At 38.0% G+C, this 20,346-nt stretch overlaps 1 protein-coding gene across 1 annotated transcript in view; it reads left to right on the top strand.

Annotated features, from left to right (window-relative positions):
* The window catches only part of CNTNAP2 (contactin associated protein 2), a 1,144,465-nt gene that overhangs the window by 272,732 nt on the left and 851,387 nt on the right, over positions 1–20,346 (top strand). Inside the window, exons 5-8 of the mRNA XM_065398395.1 lie at positions 1,821–2,024; positions 4,415–4,599; positions 12,067–12,210; positions 18,011–18,275. Of these exons, the coding sequence (XP_065254467.1) occupies positions 1,821–2,024; positions 4,415–4,599; positions 12,067–12,210; positions 18,011–18,275 (798 nt within the window). The remainder of the gene's footprint in view (positions 1–1,820; positions 2,025–4,414; positions 4,600–12,066; positions 12,211–18,010; positions 18,276–20,346) is intronic.

Here is a 20,346-nt window from a genome sequence, read left to right as displayed (position 1 = left end):
CTGCAAAAGCTGTATCAGGAACTTATAGAATGTGACTAGGACACCTTATGGACATAGCATGTATAAGTGGCTCCTGATAATAATTAAAGCCCCAGTTCAGCAAATCACTTAAGGTGGTGCTTAAGTCCAATGTTGAATAGGAATGGACACAAGCATTGCTTAAGTGCTTCACTGAAAGCACGTGAAAGTCCTAATGAATTCAGGTCGTAATACATACTCTTATTTATGCACATATATACAAAATGTTCTAAGGGAGCCTTTACAAATTTTACTAGCCTACTCACCCACGGTGAGTAGTTGGGTTTTTTTGTTTGTTTGCTGAAGATTATTGTAGAGAGATAAATGGGTGGAATATTATTTGTGTTTTTAATTATCTTCAGTCAGTATGGTTAAGGACAAGTGAGTATTTTAAAGATATTGCCAGCAATTCCAAGAGAACAACCCACAGAGGCAGGCAAAATCCAGAACTGCTATTGCACAATGTTGCAGATGATGAAATCTCCATCCTGATTTCATCTGGAGCATAAAATGACTTGTATGTTTGTTATATAGGTATGATTATTTACTGCTGCATTTGAAGGGATGTAGGTAAATGCATATTTTAATCAAAATTGGGGGGAAATTTGCAAAAAATATTCATGAATATATTTTGCAAATTCTCAATCAAACCAGTCACATTCATACCCATTTTGATTGCTATTCAGAATTATTCATGCCCGCAAAGTTTGGAAAATAATCTTTTTTTTTTTTTTTTTTTTTCAGAAAGAAAGAGAAATTAATTTAATGACAAAGCAAGATTCTATTTCAGGCAGAAATTGAAAGAGTTTGCAAATGTTAGGTCATCCAATCATTTAGTGACTCAGGAGCAACATCATATTGCATCTAGGAGGATTTAGGTGACCAATCACATGATATAAATAGCAACAGAGGGTCCTGTGGCACCTTTAAGACTAACAGAAGTATTGGAGCATAAGCTTTCGTGGGTGAATGCCCACTTCATTCACCCACGAAAGCTTATGCTCCAATACTTCTGTTAGTCTTAAAGGTGCCACAGGACCCTCTGTTGCTTTTTACAGATTCAGACTAACACGGCTACCCCTCTGATACATGATATAAATAGTGAATCATGAATAGCAAATACATGAATTCTTACAGCAAAGTTAATGAGAAAACATAGGCTAAAATAGTTTACAGAAGTAATTTGTCAAACAAATGCTAATAAACAAATTCATATATCCATTTGCAGATAGTTCACAAACAGAAAAATATGGTAATTTCACTGGAGCGTGAATTTTAGGCCTGATCCTATTCCAGGTTAGTCCTAAAATTTATGAACATTGCAAGGAATCTGGTCTGATTTTATTACTACCAGGGAAGTTTTGCAGTGTCATATTTCATTGATAAAAATTCACATACATGCATCTCTAGTGAATTTTCTAAGAGGCATCAAATAGACTATTAACAACTACTGGGAAAATCTTCTTTCCTGCTTTCAACTTTGGGTAGGCAAATATTTGTGAGCAACACCATGTTCAAGAGAGATGAAAGGGAGTTTGAATAAAACCTGTAGGTTATGCATCTTTGAGTCTAATTTATGATATCCCTATGAAAAAATAAACATTAAATACATGTCCTACCTGGTTGTTGCATTATATATTCATCCATTAAATTATAGCCTAGAGAAAACATATTTATAATTCATATCACATTCATGCATTTATCCTGCTCAGATGTAATCCACAAATTGTGTGTTTGCTTTTCCAATGGCCACAGTAATATATAATCACTAAGCAACAATGTTATTTACTTCTTCCCTTTAGGGGCCGACGTTATCAATTTTGATGGCCATGCTGTGTTACCATACAGATTCAAGAACAAGAAAATGAAAACATTGAAAGATGTCATCACTCTGAAATTTAAAACCTCTGAAAGTGAAGGTGTCATCTTCCATGGAGAAGGACAGCAAGGAGACTATATCACCCTGGAACTGAAAAAAGCCAAGCTGGTCCTTAATTTAAATCTAGGTATGCTTATTCTTTAAAAATCATTTTAGGTACATAATTTAAATTCAGATACCATTCTCCATTTTTCTTCTTCTTTTGCTTGTTGTTTTAAGCAGTAACTTATAATCAGATCATCTGGTGAAAATGCTGAACCTTTTCCTGTATGCAGTATTTTTATATGAGTGTAGATTATGTCTTACTATCTACGCAAAATGTCAATAATATGAAAATGAAACCACAAATAGAAACACGACAAAAAACAGACACCTAGAAATGTACTGTTCTCAAAAATGACAAGAGAATCTTATTCTTGGAATAGGGCATACATGGTGCTAGTTAGCTTTACACAGATTCATTTACAGTAGAAGTAAATGGCTGTGGGAGAGAGGGAGCTGATCAGCGGCACCAGGGGAAAGGCCAGGTGAATTTAGGAAAACTTGGGAAGCTGCAGAGAAAACAATGAGGGGCCCTCACTGAGAAGCCATGGGCTAATGCCAAGCTGAGGTCCAAGAAGACTGCCTTGTAGAAAGTATAGCCAGAGGGGAGGTAGAGTGACAGATCTGGGCTGCAAATGCTTAAAGAGAAAACTTGCCCCACTGAAGTCAGTGGTAGAACAGGATTTCACCCTGAATGTCTGATATGATCTTCAGATGTGCGTGTGGAGGGGCGGGAAAGCTTACCGATCTCAGTAGCCTGGTGCCAATGTTGCTAGAGCCTATACCCTAAGCAATGTGAGAAGACTATTGGGCCACTTTGGGGAGCTACTTTTCATATGGGCCCATTCTTTTTGTTAACTTTGAGATTGGGAAATTAGTAGGTTGGCTTTTGTTGTGTATTCAGTATCTAATCCATCATATAACTAATTCTGTGGCAGGATTTAAGGAGACCGTAGATGATGAGACTAAGAAGTGTAGGCTGTGTTCATAAAATCTGAGCATTAGAGAGCCAGAGTCAGATACAGGCTCCGTCTGTAGCCAGTTGCCTCATTAAGGAGTCATCTATATATTTATTACTACCGAGTCCTGCCTCTTTCCTTCTGCAAGAGATATTACAGGCTTATGAGAAGTTTGGTTTATAGGCTGAATTAAATAAAATAGTTTTGCTCATATGAGAAGGAAAGTGTGTATGTAGCATTAGGTTCATTTTTTCTTAAAACAAATGCCCTTTAAAATGAGGTTTCATGTAACTTTTGCCTGCTTCTCTTGCAGTCATGTGAACAGTAAATTATTCTATTCATGTATTATTTAAAATGAATAGTAATTATTTCCACTAGCATTTTCTATTCTGCTCCTTTTTCTAAAGATCAACAATATAGGCAGATGCTGATGAGGACAGCACATCTTCCTGTAGCACTAATCTATTTTTAACAAATTTCACTGAAATTATAACCCATTAATTTCTCAGTTTCATTATATTTCTCAGATCAGCCAGGTTGAATAATATATAATAGCTTCCATAAATTTGCTTGGCTGGGGTGTGATGATACACTCTGAGGAGATAGGGGAGGGAAGGATCTACGAAGACTCAAAGTCTGAGTTCCAGTGATGTTTAATGCTAAGAAAGTTTCAGCTCCATAAATAGATTTAGATTATGCTGCATTCAAAACATGGAAGATTGTGGCACAACTTTCTGATTTGTTCTATTCGTCCCTTATTGCTGAGTAAGACCAGGTCTACACTAATATATTTTGCCAATATACCTATGTCAGTCAGGGGTGTGAAGAGGTGTAATCCCTAACTAACATACCTGTGCCACCAGAAGTGCCTAGTTTAGATGCAGTTATACCAGCACAGTTATACTGTGCTTTTGCCAGTATAGCTTCTTTCCCTTCTGGGGCTGGAATAAGCTTTACCTGCAAAAAGCACAGTTTTTCTGGTATAAGCTGCATCCACAATAGGAGTGCTTTGCTGGTATAATATGTCAGTATAGGTATAACTGCACACCCTTCCAAGTGTAGACCTGGCCTAAAGCTTTTCTGTTATCAGACCCCCGAGGGCCAAGTCCTCATCAAAGTCAGTATAGTTCCACTGAAGCTGGGAAACTGGCCCAAAGTTTAAATACTTTAGTGAAGGTGACAGCTTTTCATTTTCTAGGGCTCAAACACAGAAAATCTTTGATTGAAAACAAGTTTATAACTAACTAGAAGTGGATATTACTATCATTCTCCATCAAACATTTTCTGTTATCAGTAATTACTTATATACCTTACAGATTAGATATTTGGTATATGACAGCTAAATTTATTAATGGCAAAATCTCCTGAATGGACAGATCTTGACTTCACAGCAGTAATGGTAGGGTGTATGCAGCATGTTTCTTGTGAAATATGATACAGCAAGATAAATATGTTTCCTAAATGACACTGAGTGTGAGTTAATCATCTGCTGCTCTTCTCATCCTCTCTGTCTCAGGTAGCAACCAGTATGGCTCAATTTATGGTCACACATCTGTGATGACAGGCAGCCTCTTGGATGACCACCATTGGCACTCCATTGTCATAGAACGTCATGGGAGGAACATCAATCTAACACTGGATAGGCACATTCAACATTTCAGAACCAATGGGGAATTTGATTACCTGGACCTGGACTATGAGGTACACAGTGACACCTGTTACTAATTCTCCTTCATATCAGCTCTTTAGAATAAAGCCAAATGGGGAACTAACAAACAAAAAGGCGATACAACTTTGATGTCCATACACCAATGCAAGATGTATGGAGAATAAGCAGAAAGAGCTGGAAGTATGTGTACATAAACTAGATTATGACTTAATTTGCATCACAGAGATTTGGTAGGATAAATCTCATGACTGGAATATTGGTATAGAGGGGTATAGCTTGGTCAGGAAGGATAGGCGGGAAAAAAGGGAGGAGATGTTATGTTGCACATCAAGAATATATACACTGGTTCTGAGGTCCAAAAGGAGGGGAGATGCAGACCCATTGAAAGTCTCTGAGTAAAGCTAAAAGGAGAAAAATAGGGGTGATGTTGTGGTAGGGAGGTCTATTATAGGCCACCAAATCAGGAGGCATTTCTGGAACAAATAACAGAAATATCCAAAACACAAGACCTGGTAGTAATGGGGGAATTTAACTACCCAGAAATCTGTTGGGAAAGTAATATGGCAAATCACAAAATGTCCAGTTAGTCCTGGGAATGTATCGGGGACAACTTTTTGTTTCAGAAAGTGGAGGAAGTAACCGGGAGGACAGCCATTTTGAACTTGATTCTGACCAACAGGGAAGAATTAGTTGCAAATTTGCAGGTGGAAAGCAATTTGGGTGAAAATGATCATGAAATTATAGATTGCATGATTCTAAGGAAAGGAATGAGTAAGAGCAGCAGAATAAGGATGATGGACTTCAAAGAAGCAGACTTTAACAAACTCAGGAAACTGGTAGGTAAGTTCTAATGGGAAGAAAATCTAAGATCTAAAAGGGTTCAGGAGAGCTGGCAGTTTATCAAGGAGACAATATTCTGGTGCGAAAGAAAGATAGAAAGAATAGTAAGAGGCCAATATGTCAACACCAGGAGCTCTTTAATGACCTGTACATTAAAAAAAAAACCTCCTACAAAAAGTGAAAACAAGGACGAATTGCTAAGGAAGAGTACAAAAGAATAACAAAAGCATGTAGGGACAAAATCAGAAAGGCTGAGGCACAAAATTAGTTGCACCTAGCAAGAGAGAGAAAAGGCAATAGGAAGAGATGTTATAAATACATTAGAAGCAAGAGAAAGACTAAGGAAACTGTATGTCCTCTATTTAGTTGGGAAGGGGTGTTAATAACTGATGACATCAAGAAGGCTGAGGGGATTAACGTCTATTTTTTTTGTCTTCACCACAAAGGTTAATGGTGACCAGATACTCAACACAATTAATATGAACAACGGGGTGGGGGCGGAGGGAGGAAGCAAGCCAAAATAGGGAAAGAACAGGTTAAAGAATATTTAGATGAGTTAGATATATTCAAGTTGGCAGGACCTGATAAAATTCCTAGGGTATGTAAGGAACTAGCTGAAACAATCTCGGAACTGTTAGCCATTATCTTCGAGAACTCATGGAGGACAGGTGAGATCCCAGAGGACTGGAGCAGGACAAACATAGTACCTATCTTTAAAAGGGGGAACAAAGAAGACCCGGAGAATTACAGACCAGTCAGCCTAACTTCGATACCTGGAAAAATACTGGAACAAATCATTAAACAATCAGTTCATAAGCATCTAGAGTTGGGTTATAAGGAATAGTCAGCATGGATTTATCAAGAACAAAACATGCCAAACCCACCTAATTTTCTTTTTTGACAGGGTTACTGGCCTAGTGGATAAGGGAGAAGCAGTAGATGTAATATGTCTTGTTTTTAGGAAGGCTTTTGACATAGTCGCACATGGCATTCTCATAAGCATACTAGGGAAATGCAGTCTAGATAAATTACTGTAAGGCAGATACATGAGTGGTTGAAAGACTGTACTCAAAAAGTGGTTATCAGTGGTTCACTATCAAGCTGGGAGGGTGCATCCTGTGGAGTCCTGTGCGGGGTCAGTCCTGGGTCTGATACTATTCACTTCTTTTTTTAATGACTTGTAAAATTGTATGCTTGTAAAATTTGAGGATGACACCAAACTGTGTGTGTGGGGGAGGGGGGGCGGTTTGCAAGCACTTTGGAGGAAAGGATTAGAAATCAAAACAACCTTGACAAATTGGAGAATTTGTCTGAATTCAACAAGATGAAATTCAATAAAGACAAGTGCAAAGTACTTCACTTAGGAAGGAAAAAATCAAATGCTCAGCTACAAAATGGAGGAATAAGTGGCTAGGTGATAGTATTGCTGAAAAGGTTCTGGGAATTATAATGGACGAGTCAACAATGTGAAGTCAAATTTAATACGAGTCAACAATGTGAAGCAATTGCGAAAAGGCAAATATCATTCTGGGGTCTATTAACAGGTGTGTTGTATGTAAGACACAGGAGGTAAGTATCCTGCTTTACTTGCCACTGAGGCCTCAGCTGGAGTACTGTGTCCAGTTCTGGGTGCCACACTTTAGGAAAGATGTGAACAAATTGGAAAGAGTCCAGAGGAGAGCAGCAAAAAGTGATTAAAAGATTTAGAAAACCTGACCTATGAGGAAAAGTTTAAAAAATGGGCACATTTAATCTTGAGAAAAGAAGAAAAGGGGACCTGATAATAGCCTTCAAATACATTAAGGGCTGTTATAAACAGGACTGTGATAAATTGTTCTCCATGTCTGCGGAAAGTAGGACAAGAAGTAATGGGCTTAATCTGCAGCAAGGGAGATTTAGGTTCAGTATTAGGAAGAACTTTCTAACTATAAGGTTAGTTAAGCTCTGGAATAGGCTTCCAAGGGAAGTTATGGAATCCCCATCATTGGAGATTTTTAAGAACAGATTGGACAAACACCTGTCAGGGATGATCTAGGTTTACTTGAGCACAGTGGGATGGATTTGATAACCTCCTGAGGTCTCTTCCTGCCCTACATTTCTATGATTCTATGAACTTTAGCTTTTCTGCTACATTTTATGGCTTTTATTTTAATCAGTGTTTTTAGTTCTTAGTTCTTAGATTTAGTTCTTAGATTCCCTCCAATTTTCCACAAAGCTCTGTAGTTCGATTAATTTTAAATCTCAGTTCCTCCATTTATCTGCTAGATCCCAAGTCTGCCAAACTTTAGTGCCTGCTGTAAGACTCATCTCTTTTCTCAGGCATTTATTTATTTATTGGGTCTTAGAGTGTTTACATTACTGCACAAGTAATGTGCGTGGGCTTTCTAAAAATATCTTTCAGTACTTAGAGATTGTGCTGACTGCTTTAATAAATTATGAAAATAAATACACTTTCCTTAATGGCAAAATGTAAAATACAATAAATAAAACTAAAACAACTGTAAGTGCCCCAAAGTCTGTTATCTCATTCCAAGTGACCAGCATGCTCCTGAACTTGGAGGCTTGTGTTCAAGAATAGAAATAGGGGATTGGTTTAACCCACTGACCTTATCTTGTGGCAAAGAAGGCCAAGTAGAACCATATTACTAATATAGGCCCTGATCCTGCACCTCTTATCAATGGGAGCTTGCTCACCAATCAGAATGTATTCTCTGTAAGCAGGGATGAAAGTAACTTAAAGGACGTACCGGTACGCCGGAGTTCTGAGCAGGGGCGTGGCCTAAACCAGAAGAGGCATGGCCTCAATGGGAAGAGGCAGGGCCTTTCAAGATTTAAAGGCCCAGGGCTCCCCGCAGGAGCCGGAGAAGCCGGTCCAGTCCGGCACAGCGAACTGGACCGTACTGGCTTACTTTCACCTCTGTCTGTAAGGGACAATGGGAAGGGAAGATTTAGAGAGAAATGTGTTTCACTTCTGAATTCAACAGTAAATTTAATAATAATAATAATCAGAAGTGAATGAAGAATTCATAGCAAATAATGTCTTAGATTAATCTATATCATGTTTCTATTTGAATACTGCATGACTTGTATTGTCATTAATTTGTTCATTGTCCTAGACTGGTAGATGAATATGTGCAAATGTGTTGAAGCCCATAGGTTGCTTATGGGCTCTCTACTCTGGTTGTATATTTGTCTATTCACTATTTGTTGTTAGTTATTTGTGGTATTTGTTTGGTCGACTGAGTCACACAGAATTGTTTCTGTCCTTGCAACTTTTATAAAAAGTAGTACAAATACATCAGTTATGAACCTTACATGAACCCATATTTGAATATATATTTCTGAGATTCTCTTTTTTTATGAATGTTCTTTTGAGTGAAAAACATTCATGTGAATGTTTGAGGGAAATTACTTAAAAGAGTGGCAAATGCCATTGAAGTAAATTAATGGTTTCATTCAAACAAATGTTCATGAATGCCTTTTTTCAGTACTCATCCAGTTCTAACAAAAGCTAATTTACACTTATAATTAGGGTTTTTAAAGTACTAAACACTTGAATTATACCTCACAACAACCTTGAGAGGTAGATATTAATAAAACTATTTTTCAAGCAGGTAAATTGAAAGCACAGTTAGGATAAGTGAGTTGCCTAAATCTGCACAAAAAGCAAGAGGCACAGATTGAATAACCTAAGTTTTCTGACTCCCAGTGCCTTGATCTACAAGCTAGAATACACTCCCCCCCTAAGGTAGAAATAGAATCTAATGTTTACACGCCAATTAAACACCTGCAGCTGGCCTGTGTCAGCTGACTCTGGTTCCCGGGGCTCCAGGTCTGTTTAATTGTGCTGGAGTTGGGCCTGTGGGAACCTGTGAGAGGGGAGGGTCCCAGAGCCTGGGGTCCACCCCGAGCCTGAACGTCTGCATCACAATTAAACAGCCCCGGAGCTTGAGACCCATGAGCCCGAATCAGCAGGCACAGGCCAGTCGTGGGTGTTTAATTGCAGTGTAGATATGAGGCTTGAATCTCTGTCCCTTCCAACCAGTAGGGCAGTTTCCCAGTAGCAATCCTCTGGATTATATTCCACTTTGAATGTGTGTGGGAAGCTCCTCATCTCTGATCGAAGTTACATGAATACATCAAAGAGAGAATATACTTTGAATTTGTTTCAGTAATTCATATAAATGTCAGTGGCTAGCCCTGAACTGTCTATCCCCTTTCCTCTCAATTAACACTGTCTTTTTAGTGTCTAGTTGTCATACACCACATTTAAATGTGCTGCCCTTATGATAAACTAATCATAAATGATAAAGCTGAGAGAATCAAAACTACATTTCAAATAGAGAAATTATTTTTTAAGTTTATCTCTTTCAGAAGAGATAAGCAAGCCAGAGAAATTGGCACTATTTCTGATTACACTTTTAATGGGGGGAGGGATAGCTCAGTGGTTTGAGCATTGGCCTGCTAAACCCAGGGTTGTGAGTTCAATCCTTGAGGGGGCCACTTGGGGATCTGGGGCAAAATCAGTACTTGGTCCTGCTAGTGAAGGCAGGGGGCTGGACTCGATGACCTTTCAAGGTCCCTTCCAGTTTTAGGAGATAGGATATCTCCATTAATTATTATTATTATTATTATTTAATGCAAAAAAAAAAAAATCTATCAATCCTTCTGGATTTGTCATCCTGTGTGGTTGTCTCCTTTTTTCCTTCACTTTTCTTCACAATCTTTTTCTTTTCCAGTTTACTGCTTTTTTTCAAGTGCATAAATACTGGCTCACCAAAGATTGTGTTGCACCAAATAAAACATTAAGAGTTTGATCCTCAGTTGGTGTAAACTGTTGTCATTTCATTAAAGTCAACAGAGCTTAGTCACCAGCTGAGGACATGGCCACAAGATTATATGAAGAAGCCCATGTGAGCAATTTTTAAAGCCTTTGGTTTCCAGATGCATTGCATTGAATAGGCATTAAATAGTTCTTAAATACTGACTCAAGGCTCTTCCCCTCTTTAAGATGGAAAATGGTATGCTCAAAACATTTTTTAAATAGATAACATTCCCCTTGAGTTTCCTTTTCCTGCTCTTAATAATAACCAATGGAATTGACAGTGAATGATGTTTGAAAACTTATTTCTTGCAAAGCCCAGAGTCAGTGTCTAAGAAGTTTGTGTGAGCAATATACTTTGGTATATTATTGGTACTACCATCTGTTTAATATAAATACTAGGGCTGTCAATCGCACTGTTAAACAGTAATAGAATACTATTTCTATAAATATTTTGGATGTTTTCTATATTTTCAAATATATTGATTTCAATTACAACACAGAATACACGGTGTACAGTGCTCACCTTATATTTATTTTTTATTATAAATATTTGCACTTTAAAAATAAAATAAATAGTATTTTTCAGTTCACTTAATACAAGTATTTTAGTGCAATCTCTCTATCATGAAAGTTGAACTTACAACTGTAGAATTATGTACAAAAAATAACTGCATTCAAAAATAAAACAGCGTAAAACTTTAGAGCCTACAAGTCCACTCAATCCAACTTCTTGTTCAGCCAATTGCTCAGAAAAACAAGTTTATTTACATTTGCAGGAGATGGTGCTGCCTGCTTCTTGTTTACAATATCACCTGAAAGAGAACAGACATTCTCATGGCACTATTGTTGCTGGCCTCTCAAGATATTTATGTGCCAGATGCACTAAAGATTTATATGTCTCTTCATGCTTCAACCACCATTGCAGAGGACATGTGTCCATGCTGATGATGGGTTCTGCTCGATAATGATTCAAAACAGTGTAGACCAATGCATGTTCATTTTCATCATCTGAATCAGATGCCACCAGCAGAAGGTTGATTTTCTTTTTTGGTGGTTCAGGTTCTGTAGTTTCCGCATGGGAGTTTTGCTCTTTTAAGACTTCTGAAAGCATGCTCCACACATCGTCCTGATCAGATTTTGGAAGGCACTTCAGATTCTTAAATCTTGGGTCAAGTGCTGTAGCTATCTTTAGAAATCTCACATTGGTACCTTCTTTGCGTTTTGTCAAATCTGCAGTGAAAGTGTTCTTAAAATGAACAACATGTTGGGTCATCATCCGAGACTGCTATACCATGAAATATATGGTAGAATGGAGGCAAACCACAGTGTAGGAGACATACAATTCTCCCCCAAGGAGTTCAGTCACAAATTTAATTAATGCATTATTATATGAATCACCATTAGAGGTCAGAGATTGATTCCAAACAAATAATTTGACTGTCTCCCCTACCTTGTTTACAAATTTTTCTGTGATGGATATTTCTTCCAATTCATTTATTATTTGGTATATTTCTTGTTCAATAGCTTGTGAGTGAGCGATTCATGGTGAAATGTGTAGAATGGGCTGAAAGGTCACATGGTATGCTTTGTTCCAAATAGGGATGAATGTTCGTCTCCAGTGTGAATATTTGCAACTACAAAATCAAAATTTGCTTTCTTCCATTTTTTTGCGGTGCTTATTTAAATTTGCTGTTTGGGCAAACAGTAGTGCTAGCTATCTCATTTGCTGTGTGTGAATGTTCAGGAAAGCAAATACATCTGCAGCATATTTGTTTAAAAATTCTAATATATTTCCGTCCAGTTACTATCTACAGTCTCTTGTTTGTTTTCAAAGATAACCTTTGGTGGCATGCCTTTTTCTGGGAAGCCAAGTTCAAATAGCAGGAAAAACTTCAAAGGCTGTATGGAAAGCATCAATTACAATGGTAATAATATCACAGACCTTGCCAAGAGGAAGAAATTGGAACCTTCTAATGGGGTGAGAACTTTTTCATGATCATTTAAACTTCTGAGAAGTAAAGGAGCTTACATAGATAGTGTGCCTCTGTGTGTAGCTGATATCCATGTGATATATTCTAGTAACATGATATGATAAATAACTTTTATCACATACGCATATAATATACGCAGTTTACCACATACTTATGAGCACATTACTTTACCCTTGTGCCAGCTCCTCATGGGTCTTACTCCAACATTCCAAAATGTTTGTGTAGTTTCAGACAGCTGCCACTTAAAAAAAACCAACAAAAACAAAAAACTGATAACTTTCTCCTTATCTCGTTGGATTATACCTGCCTGAGGAGTTAGATTAATTCCTGAGCCAGTAATAGCTTTCCTAGATGTAAACATGTCATGGCTTTAAAGTCTAATCGCTCATGTCCCTAAAGAGCTAGTAGTGGGAATACCATTGGGGAGAGGAGGATCTCCACTTCACCTGGCATTGGCTTCTAGCCCTGGAAGGCCTCAAGATATCAGACTTTAAAGTCATGATTTTTTTATAAATAGAAAAGCAATTTTGGAAGTAGTTTACATTATATTAATTTCAATTTTTCTCTCCCTTGCAAGATCTGCACAATGGTACTCATGATAACGAAATCCTATGTCTTTACCGGAGGAGGGATACAAGAACTAGTCCCATTAATATTTTTAACTCTCTAAAAAAATTCCTAAAATTGCTTTTATGTAATATATGTGGCACACATGGAATACATGCTGTTGTAGTGTAGAATAAATGTTTTACTGTCAGGAGTCCAGGATGACCTGCCTACATCATTCATGGCTTCCCCCTTCATGAGCATTGCAATGCTCACAAACTCATGCCAATACTATCTTCATACAACATCACACCATCATGTACTCTTTATAAATACACATGCATATGTGGTGGTGATAAATTGTACAAAATTCCTAATTGATCTGTACATACTGTATATGGTTTTAATATTAATGCTCTGATATAAAGTATCTGAGGACTATGGCTGAGTGATCATGACTGCAGGAATGATAATTTTGAATTTTCTGATTTACACCTTAAAATCTCTGAAAAAGCTAAACTTTAAACAGTACCATTGTATTGCGCAAATAGTACATTTTGTTATTTCTACACCAAGTTTCTTCAGACATGACAAAGCCATTAAACATGATGTGCATGTCAGGTATGAAACTCTGCTTTCAGTATAAGAGTTTTAAAACCCAACCACATACCATCCAGAATCCTTCAGATTCCTCCTGTGCTTCAGGGGATTTCCTGCCAGGCAGGGTGAAATCCACTCAATAATATTGAGTTCCTGTGAAAATGGTGCTCTGTTTTCTGTAGGATATGTGGGATTTTAAGTGTCCCACACTGTACAGGACAAATGAGCTAAGCAACACACATTATATGAGAAATCTTTGCCAGATTTTCAGTTGGGTGCCTAATTCAGGCCTGATTCAGAAAAGCATCCCTGTTAAGGAAGGGTGTTTATATGTGTGCTTAAGTCCAGTTGAAGTCAATGGGATTTAAGTCCATGCTTAAATGCTTTCCTGAATTGGGGCCCCAGATAAGTTGCATGATTCTCAGAAGTGCTGAACACCCAATGACAGTCCTGTAACCTATGGGTACTGTGGGTGTTCAAAACCTTTAGAAATCAGACTACTTATTTAGTTGCATAAATAGGGACAGGGATTGATGAGAATCCCTCTTTTTTTTGTATGAAATTCTATTACTCCTAACATTACAGTGAGATCCACAAATGTAGTGTTGTTATGTACTAGTGCGTCATCAAGAGTCTATTGCAGGCTCGTTTAATTTGATGGTTCTGTTGATTTCCAATTCTAAGAATGACTATAAAAATAGAAGTGACCTTTGTTTTCAGTAGAATTACTTACACTGCCTCACCTCTGCAAAAACAAAATCAATTTTGTTCTAATTAAACCAACATGGATTTTTATGTTCCTTGCAAAAGCTTTTTTGCTCTTAGTCCTCAGCCTGATTTAGCATGAAAACTGTGGTTTGTTGATGATACTATTGTTAACCATGTTAATTCCGGTGGACACTAGGAATCAACTAAGATTGAGCTCCCATTGTAGTAGGTGCTATACAAACACAGAGTAGTAGAGAGCCCCTGCCCTGACAACCTTACTATCTAAGTAGACAAGACAAACAAAAGGTAGGTAAAAGAGATATAACACAAGCAGAATGGTCAGTGTTAGAGCTGGGAGGGAAATTGTTTTCCTGTCACACTTAAAACTATTCTGTGTCGGGATGAACCTGAGACTTTTCAAAGCTTTTTTGCAAAGAGAGAGAGAGAAAGACCCACCCCAGATTATCCAAGAACCAGGTGGTCCCAGGTGAGTGCTACCATCGCCACGCTATTCTGGAACAGGCCCCTCTCAATCTCTCCTGTTCAAGTTGTTACACTTTGTATAAATAATTAAATAATTATTAGAGCAGGGACTTGAACCAGAAATTCCCACATGAGTGCCCTAACCACGGGATTACAGAGTCAGTCTCTCTCGCTCTGTCCCAATAAATATTGAATGATTTATTAAAAAAATGGAACAGCTCCAACAAAAGTGGTTGGGGCAGAGACTTCCTCTATAAGCTGGAGGTTAGAGCCCTCACTTGGAATGTTGGTGACCTAGGTTCAAGCCCCTGTCCCCTAATCATGGTCCTGGGTCTTCCACATGCCAGATGTATGCCTTAATCACCAAGTTATTGGCTGTTCTGGGGTTGATCTCTCTCTCTCTCTCTCTCTCTCTCTCTCTTTCTGACCAGAAATGACATCCTGGACCTGAGACACATTCCCAACTGGTACATCAACAGATCAGCATTTTCTTACAAAAATCCATTTTGTTGAAAAATTCCCAATCTGCTCTAATCAATGTTGTGGCAGCAACTTTAATGTTGCTTCCACTATTGGCGGGAGGAGGAGGAGGAAGGGAGTAGGGGTTAGCTAGGAGGAAATTGGCTAAATAGAAAGTCAGAGGAAGGGGAGAGGAGTGGTGAGAACAGAGTGAGTGAGAAGGAGGGGAGAAAGTATGAAGGGCAGGTGTGGACTGAGGCTGAGGTGAACAGACTGTGCAAGAGGGGACAAGGAGTGGGTTGGAGCAAACAGACAATCAGCACAGGTCAAAGAAAATCCAGACAAAACCATAGAAAATATCAGTGTTCATCAGTCCCTGTTTAAACTGCATCCACAGCTGCTCTCCTGGCTTCAGTCTCTGCCTGGCTCCTCCTCGTATTTTCTTTCCCCAAGGCCACATTGTGGCAGAGAGAGGAGAGGGGGGGCTTTCCCTTGCACAGTTCTGGGCCTGGAGGGGATTGGGGGGAGGTGTTTCCATGGCTGAACCCCATTTTACCCCATCTCTCCCCCACCAATGCAGCAGGTCCCCACTTCACCACCTTCTTCAGCTGCTCTGCTAGCTTCAGTCTCAATGCATAAACTAAATAGGAAGGGAGTATTTTTTTATTTAAATTATGTGCTTTAGACCAGCATTGTGTTAAGCCTGAAGATGAGTAAAAATCTATTTTTAGAAAAATAATGAACCAACAGTTGATAAAACATTAGCGGGGGATATAGGCTTTCCAAAGCAATCCATTCTGAGTTACCTCTCTTTTGAGAATATGTATTCAGTTTGTAGTTCTGTTAATTGGGAAAAGGTTTTAATTTTTCCAGCAGCGGTGATGCCTGGAAGTGGGTAGGAAAAAATGACTTAAAATGTAAACTTAGAGTTAATTTACAGTATAGGGTAAAGATCATAATGCAAAGCCCAAGCTGTCTAACTTGAGAAGCTTCCACTGTTAGTCTTCTAGCATACTGTTAATAATTTTGCAGTAAGAACAAAAGTCTCAATATAAATGCATGGTATATATTTGACTTTCAGATTTCAGTGCTGGATGAGTACTTCAGCAATTGATTCTGAACCTAGTCCATAGAAAAGGATCCATTTCTCTTTGAGAAGTATGAATCTCTTTATTGTGGCAAACTTCAGATGAGTTCTAACTCTTTTCCCAGCCCTAGTAGACAATCTATGTGAACTGGGCTTTACATAAAAGAGTAGTTTCCTGATGATGTACAGTCATGGAGGGAAATAATAATCCAGTTTAGATTAAGTTGAATATCTCAGTAGAGAAAAGATCAGGTCAGCTAACTGACAGAGACATATGAAGGGAGTTATAGCCTAGAATTATATGGTTCTTCCACAAGAAATCCTTTACACTGTTAGCATTTAGGAATACATTATCTCATTCCTGTGTAAGGGATTTGCATGCATTCACTCCCATTAGCAATAGTGGGAGTTACATAGGCAACTCTCCCATGCATTAGAGGCAAGAGAGATTTAAAGATTCAAGACAGAATGTCAATCAGTTGTGAAAGCTGAGGCATCTTTGTCCTGGAGAAAATCTCAGTTCTTCACAGTAATAAAGCAACAAGACCTCTTAAACGCATGATAATGTGTGCCATGGGCTGCTGTTTAATTCACTAGGTACTAGGACAAAACACTTAGAATGCTGCCTTGTGTACCTGGTATGTTACCATTGAAGTGCCATCATAGAATGTCAGCTCTTCAGAGACACTTTGGTGCTCTGTGTCTACGCAGGATTCACTTGTCTACATAGGAGTAGTTACTTCCAGTTAATTGGCAGTCAATTAATTCAATGTAGTTAACATATTTGCAAAGGCTAGTCTGGATACTCCAAAAATTTTTGTTCCAGGATACAAAATTTGTGATTTACCCTAGGGCTCAACCTAGCAGATTCTGTAACAAATGTTTGGGGATGTTCAAATTAATGTTTACAAATGTATAAATTAACTTAGGTAAATTTTCAGTCAATTAAAACCTCACGGTGAAAAACTTTAGGCAAGCCCACTGGGACTGGCTTACAGTAAAGCAGTGAAGATGGTCGTTGGCCTTTATCAGTTAGGTGATTATTATGCTCCTCATTCATGCTGTGAATTAAAAGCTTCAATAACTCTTTGAAACAGTGAGGTCCCTAAACTCTTGAATATAATGTTGTGTGATATATGTTCCAGATGTGTGTCCAAATGATACTGTAACACTGGGATTGTAATAAAGACAGACAGATCTTTAACATGTTCAGAACAAACACTTATTTTTTTAGACTCAGGATGTCATATATAGTTAGAACTTCTGTGCTGATGACAGCTAAATAGTAAATCTGCTAATTATACTGCCCTCTAGAAGCAGGATGCCAGGCCATATAATGTTCTGGCACTTTGTATAATATCAGTCTGATACGTGGATTGCATCTATAAAAAACTATACTATTCCAATTTGAATACTATAATGCCACAGAAGCTGCTTACTTTTAAATTCATATTTGGCATGGGAGCACTGTGTACTACCACATAGGAGATATGTAAGTGAGGAGAGTCATGCTCTTCCCATGATTGGTGGCTCTTCTCCTGCTTCAGTCTGCTATAGAAGAGAGTCAATGATATTTTAGGATTTCTTTTTCTTAAAAAAAAAAAAAAATTTTTGCTCCTCAGGGGATTAGTAATGACATGCACAGTCTGTCACTGCTAGGTCACCATATGTAATCCATCCCTGGTCAGTCATCTTTACATCTAAACATATGTGCTTATTTCATAATTATAACCTGCCTCTCATGCATTTTAACATGCAAAGCACCCAACACATTAACTTCAACTGAAGTCTCACAAATAGAATGAAGCTCATACTCAGAAACCACACATTTCTAGCAATATTTATGGATGTAGAGGAGTCTTATCACTGTATTTAAGTTTGGGTTTTTGTGCTTTTTGTTTTAGGGAAACTTAAGTTTTTCGTGTGTGGAACCACATACAGTGCCTGTCTTTTTCAATGCTACCAGTTACCTGGAAGTGCTTGGTCGCCTGAATCAGGACCTGCTTTCAGTCAATTTCCAGTTTCGGACCTGGAACCCCAATGGACTTCTCCTCTTCAGCAACTTTGCCGATGGACTGGGTAATGTCGAGATTGACCTGACTGAAGGCAAAGTCAGTGTCCACATCAATGTCACCCAGGTGAAGAAAAACCGAATAGACATCTCATCAGGTAAGCAGATTTTCAGGGTTTGGGGTTTATTTTAAGTCTCACAACAACCACAGTGAATTCAAAATTGAAAGAGTTTTATCCCTTGGACTTAAGTTCCAAATTCAACAACATTTTTTATTGCAGATTAATGAAATCTTTTATTTTATGCTTTGATGAACAAGAGGTGGAAGATGTGAAAATGGTATTTTCTTTTATAATTTCCTCTCGTCTCATCCTTAGTGTTCTCTGCCTCATTTTGTTTTGAATAGTTGTGCTAAGCAAACATTTATAATTGGACTAAGGACATTTCTCAAGTATTAGAGTATGGTTATGCGACATTTTTTCCTTTCTATTGGCTACTGAGTTTTCTGTCTTTTTAACCCTTGCTCCATTATCAAAGCAGCATTTCTTTTTTCTCCCTCCCAAGGGGCAGACAGCATAGCCATTTCAAAGGTTGCTGTCATGTCTGATCTGTCAGTATGGAGATGGAAATCTCTCATGTTCATTCAACCTTCTACCTCCTCATTTCCCCAGAGACCATCAGTGGGTACATCTATACTGGGGAAACAAACACATTTGAACTAATATGGTGATAGGCACAATTTTTATCTTAGCGTGGATGAGAGCAGTCATGTTTAAAAAAAACATGGTTAACATTAGGGTTGAGTTAGATTTGAAAAGTAGGAATCCAATGGTTAATCATGACCAGCTAGTGTACTTTTAAACATGGCTGTCTTTGTTCATCCTAAAGGCAGTATTGTGGGCAACATTGTGTTAGTTAAGCTATGTCAGTCAACACATTTTCTAATGTGATGCATTTTCCCAGTAAAGATATGCCCAACAGTGTACCTGATCATTGTCCTGGAGAGCTAGGTTACCCAAGTTTGTTTTCCAACCCAAGTGTTCTGTATGTCAGTGAGATACATTTTCTAGAATGGGATCAGGCTAATGCCAGATATCATATATAGCTATTCATTCACCAAGAACTTCATAGACTTACATTTGGACTTTTGGGGGGGAGAAGGGTGGGGCATATACTTTAATCTTCACCAACATTTCTGTTCTGTCAGTGTTAGGAGGTTAGCATGATGGGGAGAAAAAGAAACCACTTTTCATAAATAACCTATCTGAAGTGTGCTAGCTGAATATTCATGCTGTACACAATTAATAATTTTAAAAAGGGAGCTTTGAGGAAGTGTAAAACAAGAAAAATACTTTGTATTTTTTAAAAAAATAAAAGTATTTCTCATGTGGATGAATCAGGACAGTAACAATTTATTTGATTGTGGAAAAAAAATTGTGAGTTCTTTTCTTTCTTTTCAGCTCTCTAAGGCATAAAATAGAGCTGAATAAAACTTTTGCTAAGACCTAAAATTAGAGGAGTGTGTTACCTGTTTAGAGGTAGTGCTGAATATAATAGTCATAGCAACATTTAAAAAAAAATCTAAATGTATTTCGTTCTGAGTTCGTGGAATTGGAACAGTTTTACGAAATATGTCAATGATGTTTTATGTTATTAGATTTGGTGGTTAGTTATTGTTGTTTTGTTTTTTAGCTTGGCAATATTAACACTATAGATTTTATTTTATTTTCCTGTGTATTTATAATGTACAAGTGATAAGAGTCAGTAGTGCTCTGGATGTAGTACAGGGAATGGGGAGGGAACATTTTGGCTCATGTGCTGGTACCTCTTAACAATAAGTGCCTTGCTCCACCTCCCCCCACCTGCTGGCTCCATTGCTCTGCTGCCCCAAAGTCTGGTTTAAAGACAGGTTCTCCCTGATGCCATAGGGGGCCGTCAGAATATTTTTGCATTACATTTTAAATAATCATCAGTTTGTTCTAGAAGTAGATTTCACAACCTGTTCAGCAAAATATTTTTTGAGTCCTTAAAATTTCACCAAGTTGCCATTAATTTTGCCTGAAGCTTGACTTGGGGTGAAACCATATAAAACATCAGTTAACATGTTGTGAAGTGGACTCACATGAAGAGGAATCAAAAATGTTTGCACAAACCTCTGCCAAAATAAGCCACTGGATTTTACACAGCTGTAACCTAACGTCAAGATACACAACTTCTTCCAAAAGAAAT

This window comes from Emys orbicularis, chromosome 2 (genome assembly GCF_028017835.1).
Source record: "Emys orbicularis isolate rEmyOrb1 chromosome 2, rEmyOrb1.hap1, whole genome shotgun sequence".
Taxonomy (NCBI): domain Eukaryota; kingdom Metazoa; phylum Chordata; order Testudines; family Emydidae; genus Emys; species Emys orbicularis.
The sequence above is the reverse complement of the archived record's forward strand: the minus strand, read 5'-3'. Positions and strand labels throughout refer to the sequence as shown.